The sequence below is a fragment of the Cygnus atratus genome, chromosome 3 (genome assembly GCF_013377495.2).
Source record: "Cygnus atratus isolate AKBS03 ecotype Queensland, Australia chromosome 3, CAtr_DNAZoo_HiC_assembly, whole genome shotgun sequence".
In the NCBI taxonomy this organism is placed as follows: domain Eukaryota; kingdom Metazoa; phylum Chordata; class Aves; order Anseriformes; family Anatidae; genus Cygnus; species Cygnus atratus.
Genome location: NC_066364.1, coordinates 109,234,972 through 109,247,824, shown reverse-complemented (window position 1 = coordinate 109,247,824; position 12,853 = coordinate 109,234,972). Strand labels below are relative to the sequence as shown.

The 12,853-nt window shown below is 41.0% G+C and overlaps 1 protein-coding gene across 14 annotated transcripts in view; it reads right to left on the bottom strand.

The window, feature by feature from the left end:
- The window catches only part of EHBP1 (EH domain binding protein 1), a 213,493-nt gene that overhangs the window by 132,760 nt on the left and 67,880 nt on the right, over nucleotides 1-12,853 (bottom strand). For 13 of the 14 annotated variants that reach the window (XM_035553095.2, XM_050709408.1, XM_035553088.2 and 10 more), the window contains one exon: nucleotides 3,306-3,487. In XM_035553095.2, coding sequence (XP_035408988.1) covers nucleotides 3,306-3,487 — 182 coding nt within the window. Of the gene's footprint in view, nucleotides 1-3,305; nucleotides 3,488-12,010; nucleotides 12,162-12,853 lie in introns of those variants that run through there. The other variant, XM_050709409.1, reaches the window with a different exon arrangement.

Here is a 12,853-nt window from a genome sequence, read left to right as displayed (position 1 = left end):
GGTATAAAAACATACCAATGGCCAATTTCACTTGTTATTTGACTGTCTCTCTCACACAGATATAGATATCTTTCACATGACTGTACCTTTCACATCAAACGTTTGCTGAAAAGATGACTGCAGGCAGATTCAGATGAATAGACATTCTATATTTGTTCCACAAAAAAAAAAAAAGATTTTTTAAGAACCTATCATTCCTGAAGCACCAGTGGTCTTACCTCCTCTCTTTGAAAACCATTTCATTAGGTTTATTGGGATTAATCAAGTATTTTTTAGCTCCTTGCAGTAAGACAGACTGGAGATTACCTGGCTGAGGAGCAGCTCTGCTGAAAATGGCCTAGGGATCTTGGCAGAGAGCAAGCTCAAAGCAAGCCAGCACCATGCCCTGGAAGCCAAAGGAGGCAAAGAGCATCCTGATCTGCACTAACAGGACCACAGCCAGTAGACTGAGGGCAGTCATGACTCGCATTCACTTGGAGCTCGTTGGACTGCATACAGAGTACTTGGTCCCAGTGTTTGGTCTCACGGTACAGGCAAAGGTGTTGAGAAACTGGAACAAGTTCAGCAGGGGACCACTGAGCTGGCTGAGGGCAGGAGCATTTGCCCTACAAAGAGAGGCTGAGGGAAATGGATGCGTGGAGCCTGGATAAGAGCTGGATGGCTTCAGGGACACCTGGCAGCAGTCTACCAGCACCTATGAGGACATGGCTGAGAAGACAGTGGTGCAAGGCAGGAGGAAGAGAGGCATCAGACAGCAGAAAGGCAAACTGAAACCAGAGCTGTTCTAATCTGATGCAAGGAAAAACGTGTGGCAGTCACCATCAAGCAATGGCATGGGTTGCCTGGAGAGGCTGCACAGTCTCCAGTCTTGGAGTTTTTCAAGACCCAATGGGATAAAGCCAGAGCAAACTGCTCTGATCACACAGCTGGCTCTCCTCTCAACAGGAGATTGGATTAAATAACCCTACAGGTCCCTTCCAACCTGTATTGGTAGAATGACTCTATGTTCTTTGAAGCTGTGATCATGATAAAACTAGGTGCACAGATTTTGTGACTAATAATGCTAGGAAAACTATACAAATTATTTTTAAGGTACCATCTGCATGAATGAAAATGACTTAATGAAAGTGACTTAACTAAACATTCCTCAAATCTGCATGGGAACAGATGCACTTAAAACATGGCATTAAAAGTAGTGATTTAACATGCTACAATCAGAAATTCTTCAGGACAATCATTTGAACTCTGATTTCAAAGTAATCAGCACTACAGAACCTGCAGTTACATGGGCCAACTAAGTGCTCTGTAACTATTTGTAAAAATAAAGTAAGCAACTATCAAGAAGTTGCAAAGACCTTTCCATTCATGCAAAATCCTCAAGGTTTCATCTTCCTGTTTTGATAACCAATAGGTTAAATAAACTCTTTAAGCACAGGGGAAAAAATGTAGCATTAGTAGAGTCAACTATACTATATAACTGCATTGAAAGGCAGGCTCTTTCATGCACTGAAGACAAATAGCTGGAAGCAGTTAGTTCTCAGATCTTGTATGACACTTGCTCATGTAAAGTTTAGAAATAAAAAGGTCTCCAAAGCATTATTTCCTTCTCTTAAACTGTCCTTTATGTATTTATAATCTTTCTTCTGTGTCTAAGAAGTAAGGTTTTTGGTGTTGCACAGCAAAAGGTTGCCATATTTTCTCTATAAAACACACAAAATAAAAGTGAACCTCACTTTATAGAACTACAACAGGCTGTAAATCAGCCCAGGCATTTTCTCGCATGCTCATGTATCTGACACCTGAATTCTCTCTCTTACCTTACCCTGTCTCGTAGGGCATTCTCTATTTACACATACTGAAAAATCAATGCTTTCATAAACACCAGGTTTTGATTTATTTTTTTTTCCCAGATTCCTGGTTCAGGTCAATATTAAAATCCTATTGTCAACTTACAGTCTATCTGACTTGAAGTCTACAGCCTGAGACAAGTCAATTTCAACAGGAAGAAGGCATATGCCATCTTAAATGGGTCAGTTTTTACAAATTATGGCCTCAAAAAGCCCTAAGAGTCTAGTAGAGCTGTAGTAGTCTGTTTATAGTTCATAGATGCTGATTATTCCCCAAAAGTCAGGAGGTTATCTGATACTTTTTCCTTCCAGCTGCAATGCCATGTTAAACCACAGCTAAATACTTCAAAATATCATTCTATATTTTAATATATCAAAATATCAAAAACATATTCATCATATATGAATAAAATTTATATCATAGCTCTAAATGTAGTTCCCAATGGGTTAACCAGAGGAGGGAAATAGTAATACTAATGAATGCATCTGTGGGTTTTAAAGCATACGAACAAAAAGATAGCCTTTTTATGTCAAAATGTGTGCCATAACAAAGCTTTGGAAAGCTGTTAATACAACAATCTGGGGGTACTACAGTGCCATGTGTCTCCAAGTATATTCAGAATAACAGGAGCAGTAAGTAAACCCTTAGCCTTTTGGAGGGAAAAGAAACAAACAAAGAGGTAAAAGAACCACTAAAACAGTAGTTTTCTGATCTACCTCTTTTTGTTCTGCCTTTCTCACAGTCCCATAGCCTATATGGGACAGAAAGGAAGAGCAAAATGGGATGGGTGACAAATGGTCCATCCTCCAGCCACATAGAGTTGTTCACATCCTACAACTTGAATCTGACAAACTGCAGGAGAGGTTATAGTATATGGAAAAACAACTTGTATGCTTTGCACGCTCCACAGGTTGTTGAAATATGGGACAGAACTAGGTGGGTGAGTAGGGGCAGTGGTAATCAGTGCCCACGTGAACTCATTTCACAGGAGGTTCTTATGTTGGACCCAAAATCTGACTTCTGACTGCACCCTCTCTCACCTTGCAAGTGGTTTTGTCTTTCTTCCGTTTCTTGTGAAATAGAACTAGGTGCTCTTTCCCACATTTCCCTTGCAGTCTGCTAACGGTATTGTTGGAAAAGTACACACACGCACACAAACGGACACTCCTGCTGCTTTCAAACATGTAGATATTCTTAAGCTGCTGTTATTTAAAATGTCTGTAATGGCAGAGGACAAGCTATTTGTCTCTGAAGAACACAGGGCTATAATCAGAGTAAGAAATGGCTCTTACTCAGACTAAGAAACTAAGTATGGCAGGAATGATAGGTATGCTAAAGGATTCTCTCTAATTCTGCCATTCTATACAGAAAGAGCTCTTTATCCAAAGAACACTTTGAAAAGCAACATGAAGCAGGATATTTGTGTGTGTTAAGAAAAAAAAACACAGAAAACTTACGTGGCTTTCCCTTCCCTCAGGAAAATACAAGATAAAGAGAATTGTAGTGTGGCAGATACTATTTTCTTCGACAAAGGCTTGAATTTTAACTTGACATCTGTTTGTGTAGGCATGGGGCTTGCGTATTGCTTCATGTTGATGCTGCTGGTGGCAAGAGCTTTTCTGCGGCCGGAAGGAGATTCCTGAAAGCAAAGGAAAAACAAAACTAACATAAAAGCTGTTGTTCACTAAAACCTGCATGTTCATAAACAAACAAATTAAATCCACATCATTCTTTTTTCAAGTATGTAAGCAGTAGCGATACCTATGGTCCTTTTAAGAGACAGAAACCCATTTCTACATCTAGGTCACAGCCACTAATGGTGGCCCTTTGAACACATGCTTAATGCAATATAAAAAAGACAACTTCCATTGTGATTAGTGGTCTTCCATTAGAGACCCTAAGTCATTCAGGGCTTGAGTTTATAGTAGCAGGTATCAATTTAAGAATGGGGGAAACACATTACTCCTTTGGCAAACTGGAGCAGGCGTTGATCCAACCTGTGAAGACATAGCTTTCAATTACACATATATTTCTATATGTAGTGGTACTGGGCTATCAAGTTAATATTGCAAACCACTGTCTGTACTCAGTGCTCAAATACAACATGTGGATATTCTTCAAAGCGGTGGTACTCCTCACTAGTGCTGCACGTGTACTAGCAAGAGTGACAGGTTTCTGAAATTAAGGCTGACAATGGTTCCAAAAATATTGATAAAAACTTTGCAAGGAAAGAAAATAAAAAGCAAGATAAGAGAAAGATAAAAAGCCAAGGTGTATTTCAAAAAGTATGTCACGATAAAGATGCTGCTAACAGTTTAACAATTCAGACAAACTAATCTAAAATGCATCTAAGAATCTACTCTCTTGTTGTGTCTAATATCAGCAGCAAAGGAATGATTGTATGTAATAAAGCTCCAGGAACAAAAATAAAACAAAAAAGCCCTGCTGTTAACTCTTTTGAAAACTATTCTCACAATACAGCTATGTTTCATTGCAGCCGACAATTTGTGTTGAATAAAGAATACTAATTCAATCAAAACATTCAAGCATCCTTTTTCAAAGTACTTGACATTTCCGCCCAGCAGAATAAGTCAGAATGTAATATGTCATCCCCAAAGAATACCTTGTTTAAAAAACCAGCCTTATCTGTCAGATTATGCACAGCAATATTATACAGAACTATTAGTGCATGTAGATACCTTATGAATGAATTTCAAAAATGCATCAAACACTTGAGAAGGATTTAGGCCCTCTCAGAAGCAATACTTAAGAATATGCAAATACCCTCAGCTGACGCCAGTTGCACAGATGCGACTACCACAAACAATATAGGCGCTCTCTCCCCGGCCGCCACTGTCAATCAGAGAACAAGATTAAGGTCCAAGGTCCTGACAATGTGTAAAATGGAAAGTCTGATCAGGGACTTTCAATTATTACACAGATACTAATGACAGTAATCTGTCATTGTACTGCACCTTGCGAATAACTGAATGTTACAACTCCTTACAGACAGCCAAGACTTACTGCCAGGTTTGTTTGGAAAGCACCAGGAGAGATGTGGCATTTCTTTTTCACTAGGTAAAGATACGGAAGCAGTTTGCATCTTGAGAGGAACCTGTTTCATAATGCAAAATGTCTCAATTTTCACACTATGGTGTGAAAATAGTGCTCAATGTGAACAGAAACGAAGTTTGCTAAACCTCTTCTAGTTTTCCCCCTTTTTTTATAGCATATTTAGAGAAAACTGCCATATATAACGTGGTGTGCAAATATTTATGTAGTGGGCATGGTAAAAACGATTTGCCAATTCCAGTGAATGTGCTTTTCTGCCAAACAGAAAAGGAGCAAGCAGAAACTGGAGAATAACTGCAGTTATGCCCTCCCCTTCAGCCAGCCCAAAGGCAAACATCCCGCTGGTGGGCTGTAGTCACCAGGAAACGTTTGCCACGCAGACGACATTCTCTTTTGAATCCATTGGGGTGACCTTCTGCTTGCAAACAACAAACCATTACACCCTAGCTGCCTAAAATCTGTACTGTGGCATCACAGTTATTCTTACTGAAATGATGGATAGCAACATAACTCGATTATGTGGGAAAACTCTTACTTAGTTTGCCCTTAAAGACTACGCCATTTTTTCTCTTTTTAAAGAAGCACATCTACTTCATACCAATTTCTTTGACAAAATAACTGAGATGCACATTGTCTTTATGAAGGTGATACTACTAAAAAGTCAAAGCAAAGCAGCAAAACCATCCAGAAGACCAGTTTGACGGTGAATCTGAAGTGAGGAGAAAGGACAGAGTGTTAAACTTTCAACCTAAAAGCTGGACACAGCCGTGGACTCAGGAGAATTTTAGAATGACGCAGAATTACATCCTCACCACTCATGTATTTATCCTACAGCTGATCCTCTTGGCATCTGCAGCTTCAAGTTATCTGGGCCAGAGAGTGACTGCGACCTGATTCGGGAAGGAGGCGAGGTTCTCCCAGTTAAGATGATGCTCAACAATTTTTTGTGAAATCTGCTTGAGTGAATTGGTACGGAGGAGGAGATGAGCACAGGCAGCTGTATGCCAGTACGGAACAGCCGCGTGCAAGGAGATTCTCCTAGCACTAAATGCCCAGAGGTGCTGCAGAGAGTAAGACACACTTGGCACTCATGTTCAGCCTTCCCGAGAAAGGAATTCATTTTATAATCTTCTCGTGGGCCAAAGACAGAAGTTGATTTTTCAGGTTCCAACTGAAATAAGAGTCTAAATATGTTGATTTATTGTATTAAAATACAAAACCAGCCTCTACTCTTTCAAGTTTTGTTGGCCCTAATATGTGAGTTTAAGTCCTCCTAGTCTCCCAGAAAAATAAGTCTATTAGAACTTCAGTTTTATAAATAATAGCAATAAAGATCTTTATACCTCTGTTGCAGTATTTTTCCTTTTAAAAAGCATACGCTTAGCATTCCATGTTTTTAGCTATACAAATGGGGGAGGGAGGAGGGTCTTTTTGCCCGAGAAGGATATTCCCAAAGTGCTTAGGTCCTTGACTGATTTCACAATGGGTTATGCTTTCTACCCTCCCATACAATCAACTTTTAAAAGTTTGTCTTTAAATGCCAGAACATATTGAGCTACCACTTCCCAGAAAGGTTGTAGCATTTGTTTAAAAAAAAAAAAAAGCCAACAAAGAGAAAACTTACCACACATCACAAGTGATCCCAGAACCACAGAGAACCTTTTTTTTGTAGAAGAATAAATAATTCCTATTATATTCATATCATAGCATCCATTTAATAGTAAAAGTCTGATCTGCTCTTACTCGTGTCTCATAAGAGCACGTGGGATTTTGTAGAAGGTAAAGCAGGAATCACAATGCATTTTTATTTATTTTTTAGTTGCTCAACTTTTCTCATTTTAACTGTATGCTCTTTGTTCAAAAGCACAAGCCTCAATGATCCTTCCAGGTATTTGACACACACCTGACTGCTGGAGTCGCCGCCTCACATTTTGTAGAAGCTAGCAAAACAAAAACGAACGTAGAAAATCAAAAGACTTCCTAAGAACCTAATAAAGTACTTGGCTTCAGAATTGAAGGCTTGAAGGACCCACATACCTTGATCACTTCTACAGTCAGTATAATGTGAAGAAATGCTCTGAAACACCAGCTGCTGTCCTTGGGGACAGGTTGCTGTGAATTTTTGGTGTGAGGGATCCTCCTCCTCTTTCCCTGCTAAAGCAGACCTTTGACAGCGAACAGAACTAAAATATTCTGACAAAGAAAATGAGACTGGTTAATCTGCACCACATTTGCAAAACAAAGATGTTTGGATGGAAGATGATCGCAGAGGACAGATAGTCACCTATCAGTGTTCAACAGCACCCAGCTCCTCCACATGAAGCAAGTCCAAAGATTAACACCTCCACGTGGAAGGTCTGAACTTGCACCCTTCATTTAAAGGAGCTCCAAATAATGCAATAATGCAAATATCATGCAGTTGTCTTTCCTGAAAAAAACATATGTTTTAATGACTTGTAATTAACAACCTTGTGTCCTGTAATTACCAACTCCTGGTGAGTCTTCCTCAAGGTTAAGATAAGAAGTGCAAATAAGAAAGAAGCAGCTTTGTGTTTTCTGTTCAACAGACCTCACACTTCTGGAGTTCCAAATAAGCACAGTATTTGCCAGCTTTTAGTTGCGGGATATATTCCTCTAGGCTATGTGGGCTAGGGAAAGAGTCCCACTGTAGAAAGAGCAGAAAGCATCTTACCTCTCAACACCTGGCTCAGCTTCTCTGTGCCGACCTTCGCGCCCTGCTACACTGCAGTCTTTAATCCCCAAGACCCAATGGGGTCTCTATGCACTCTCTCTACACTCTAGAAGTCTCTAGGTCTCCATACTCTCCTCTCTATACACACACATTGAGGAAATGTAGTGAAGTGTTTCCATTCAGCAGAGACGAGATGAAACAGTACCATACTCCTGGATTATTTGGATCCTAAATGGTAAGTCTCCATCTCCAGCCAGAATCTATTAAAAGATGCATAAACACTGTACAAATATCCAAAAAAGACCTAAATGGGAAAGACAAGTTTCCTAACTGGATAGCGCTATTTTTGTCAGAAGAAACAATGTGTTTTAACCGTAACCCAGAGAAGGAAGACATAAAGCATATTATTTTGAGAAGCTGTCTTTTCACATTTTATAAATGAGAACGCTAAAAAAAATCCTGCAAAGCTATGGAGATTTTAAATAAGAGCATTTTGCTTCACACTTGGGTACAAAACAATCAGACAAAGCAAGTTTCCTAGCTATATATGAAAAAAAAAAAAAAACAAACAGAAGAACAAGTTTTGAGGATTTCTCTTTTCTGAGGCATTGTAATTAAACGGAGCATGTTTCCAAGGAAAGCTACCCTGTGGCACAACCCCCCCGGCCCCCGAGGCCCCCCCAGGCTGCAGGGAGGACCAGGGAAGTTCTCCCTCCCCGGCAGCTGGATGCCAGCCCCGGCAGCCAAGTCACCAACGCCATCTTGCTCCAATGGAAAGATCACTGCTTCACCAGCAGAGCAAAATGGATCACTAGAGAATTTAATTTGCGAGAGTATACAGCAATTAAATGCTAAAATAGACAAGCTCCAGGGAGGTCTCTCAACTGGAGAGAGTAAATTAGAAACTATGTCAGTTAAAATAATTTAGACAGTCGGATGGGAGATTTGGAGGACCGAATGCAGACAGCACGATCTGCGCTGAAAACTTGTTTAAAAGCAAATAATGGTTCAAGGTACCCAGAACATTACTAAGAATTATGATGCATCTGAAGGCAGAATTTAATGTTTAAAAAATCCTGCACATCCCAGGAAAGTCTGAGCCCTAGACATGAGAACTGGAAAGGAAATTAAAAACAAACGTTGCAATGGCTATACTTGATTTTTTTTTTTTATACACGTATTAGTTTTTATATATATATATATATATATATATATAAAATATGCATACGTATAGGTTTATATATATAAACATAAGTGCATGTAGATTGATGAATTGAATGTTGGAAGCACAACTCGCCATTTATTACTCAGTATCAGCAAGCACTTGGAGTAAGCACAACGAAAAGATCTGCTACTACTGCTCCTACTGACTCCCCAAGGCCTGCTTTTAGAAAGCCCAGTGTGATTTCACCACTGCCCTGAGAGGCCATGGGATGTCATGAATGGCTCTTTCTTACCAAAATCATACCTGTGGTGAGCTCACACAACATGACGCAGGTCGACCCACTATTCGTCTTCAGGTGGATCTTTTGCACTCTGCAAGCCTCCAAAGATCAACATCAGATAGGAAGTTCGGAAAGTGAAATGGTACCTAGCAAACTGAGGTAATTTCATCTACACTACACAAACTACAACCAAGTAGTAGTTAGAAGTCCTGCTTTGCTAATAAAAATACTAACTACAATAAACTTTTTAGACATTTACTGGCCAGATGGCAAAAAAAAAAAAGTGCAAGACCAAAATCTTATTCTTGCAATTTATCATTAGATCTCCTATGACAGGTAGCCACTTCTGAAGTGATCTTGATGTTTACAAAGATCAATAGAGAGAAGTTTACAGGTGAGGTGCGTAATTTTGATCAGCAGCAGAGAACTACTGAACCTTGAAATACTCAGCCTTGGCCATTTAGTACATTGGGAACACCCCCTGAACTCTTCCAAAGAGGGATGCACATGAGAGGTAACATGCTGAGGAACACTCGCCGTGGCATTTCTACCCTTTCTCCTCCTTGCTCCTTTAGATGCTTTCCTCTAGAGATGCTATGCGAGTTTCTTTTTCATTACTGACAGGTTAAAGTTGACTTCTAGATGCCTCCAGTCATCTGCTGAAGTACCTCCATTCTTACGTTCTACGCAAGCGCTTTGTAACGTACAAGATGGTGCCTTTGCTTGCCCGTGCAGCAACACAGCTCATGCCACGCTGCTCAGGAGCCCTGGTACACGTGGCCAGCCCCTACCACACCATAGCGATGCAAATCGACGCAAATTGCATCCTCTCATGCAGTGCCTGGACCCGAATGTGCTGAGTAAGGCGCTAACACTGCCTATAGTGCTGCTTCCCTTTTGTGGCCGTTTGCTCTCTCCTGCTGGGACTGTTACATGCCTGGTGGCAGGGACAGCATGTTTCCTTCCAGGTCCCAAAGGCTACAGCAGCCAGGTACATGACCATTTCCCCTAGCCTGTACAGCTACGTGCAAGCCCGCCTGTATTATCACACACATCACTTGGAAGAGCTACTGAGATCAAATCTTTTTTAGACCGTGTGAGTCCTCCTGCAGCTCCTGTACAGAATTTCAGTTTTGCCGTGGACACAGGACACAAGCTCATGGAGGGCTGGCCAAAGTTGGTGGAGAAATCTGTTATTACAGACCAGCTGTTTAAATCCACAAACCTTTGCTCCCAAAGGAGCGGATTTAAAGAAGCCTGGGCTCAGGTTGCTGCTGATACACAGCAGGTGATGCTGGCTGTCGCACAAGGCACCGCGTGCAGGGCTAGCGGCGTGACAGAAAACAACAGCCCTCCATTTTCTGCACACCCCGTGCCTCTGGGCTGGATCCTTCGTGGCATGCTGGCCCCCTCCGAGAGCAACTCAGGCATCCTGCTTCAGCAGGAGCACTCCCAATACAGTGTTCTCCCTGGTTTGGGTTTATTTTTCTATTTTTGAAGGGTTCATTTTGTACATTTTTTTAATGAAGTTAACCTTAAAGCAGAGTAGAAATATAGAAAATTCAGCTAAAGCTAGAAGGTGACAAAGAGCAAATGATAGCTGGTTTCCAAACCTTTAATGGTAACAGGAGAAAAAATATCTGTGTAGTAGTAGATATTACCTTTTTTCCCCCATATAAGCTGCAGTACGCTCAGAAAAATAGAAGAAACTCCCACCAACAAGTAGGAACCAGAGAATTCTGGTTCATCACAGTAAGCTCAAGGGAGTTTCCTTGATAGCCAAGACTTTATATACTGCTCAGCAACTCAGCTCCACGTTTTTCTGTGTATTAAGTGAAGAGCCTTATAGCGTAACTGTCATCCTACTATTTTTTTTTCATTTTACCTATTTATTTAAAACAACAGACAATGCTTGTTAAAAATAATCTACATGTAAGCTCACATTCCAGAGCCTGGGACTTTACCGCTATTTTACCCAGGGGGAAGTCTCCACAGGGAGGAGGCATCCCATGAACTGTGTTACTGAACCTTCCAACAGTTATGTAAGAAAGTTGTCCAGTTAGTGTCCCCTGACTGAAGACAGTCTGTAGCTGAAAGTTGATAAATATATTTCTGAAAATGGGCAAACCTAGTCGTTAATTAGTTTCGTTTCAGATGTGAAAAAACGCCAGCCACACCTTTAGCTGCTTACATCTTTTCATTTTCCATTTTAGGCTCTAAATTTCCTTACTCTCTTTTGATTTAACTTTGAGACAAAGATCCAGAATCTTTGACATGGGAAAGGTGGTTTTGAAGTAATATGCCGCGCTGAGCAGTGAACGCTTATAGTTTGACATAATATAATCCAACAATTACTGGAAGGTCTGCTGCTCAGTACATCAAGGTGTGCCTACCTGCAAGCTTTCTTCTGAGGAAACAAATGCTCAGAGAGAGCAACTCGGAGAGCACAGAACAAATGGATGCATGGTCTGTGTGCCCCATGCCTGTGTGCCGAGCTGTGATGCTCCCCAAGTGACCACCGTTGTCATCAGAACCAGAGCTCTTGAGTCAAACTATTTACCATATTCCTAATATCTTACGTTTAGGCTAAAACATCACTTCAAAAAAACCAAGATGATGTTATTTGAAGCAAACGTATCAGTTATTATTGGGGCACCAACATATCTTGATCATTAAATTCATGATTGTCCTTTTTCATCCTCTTCCTCTTGAAATGCATAATCCCAAGAGGACACAGCAGAGCTGGAACAGCCCCCTGGCTATGGAGGAATTACTGGACCTGCTGGCACTCACTCCTCCTTCCTTCCCCCTCACTGCCTTTCCCAGTTCCTGTCCTTGAGGACATCTGCAAGACCACCATAACTCCTACAGCTCCGTGGCCATGATAGGAACCGTGCTGGAACCACTGGACTCTGCAAGAAAGTGTCCTCATATGAACATGTAACTCGCCTACCTACGCCACTTGATTACTCGTTTATCCAAATCTGCAGCTCGCTATCACGGACAAAAACTCTGAGGTAACTTCAAAATGCAAATCTCCTTCAGGCTGTTATCTAAGAGCGGTGTGGTTCACAAGCAGTGGCTCCCCCATGCAGCACTCCTCCCTACAGAGCAAAGGAAGAAAGAAAAACATTGAATCAATGGGTCTCAGCCAACGCCATGGTGCTGATGTGCCACCTGAATCTGACGTATGCAGGAAGAAGCGGGGGGGAAAGGGTAGGCACAGAACTAGGGTAAAAGGGAGGCAGCTGAAAATTAAGATCTGTGTGAAGCTAGAAGAGAGGCATGCTCACGCACGTAAGACATCACAGCTGTCACACCCTATGCACACACGCAAGTCAGAGTTGTGCACGGTGCAGGTGTAGTTACTTTTTTATATACGTGTTTCATAAACACAACCCACTTTTAGACAGCAAGGACAAATGCAGAGCATCCAAAACACAGCTCTTCGATAATGATAAATCTCGAGTTTATAAAAGCCTGTCCATCCCTCCCAATTTATTTAAATCAGGGAAACAGCTAAATGGATTTTTTCCAACTTTGCACTTAAAGGAAAATTCACCTCAAGGCTGACAAGCATAAAAAAAAATTCAGTCCAATGGGTGATTTTTTTCTAAGCTGCAATAGTCTGAAAACAGGGGCTTGTAATGAAGCTGCCCTTTCAACCATAACCACGCTGCCACTAGAGCAACACAATCATATTCCCTGTGCAAAGAAGCAATGCATTTAACATTTTCTTCACTGTGTATTATCTATTAGCAGAGTTTGTCACAGAGATATGTGGCCGTTCCCTGCA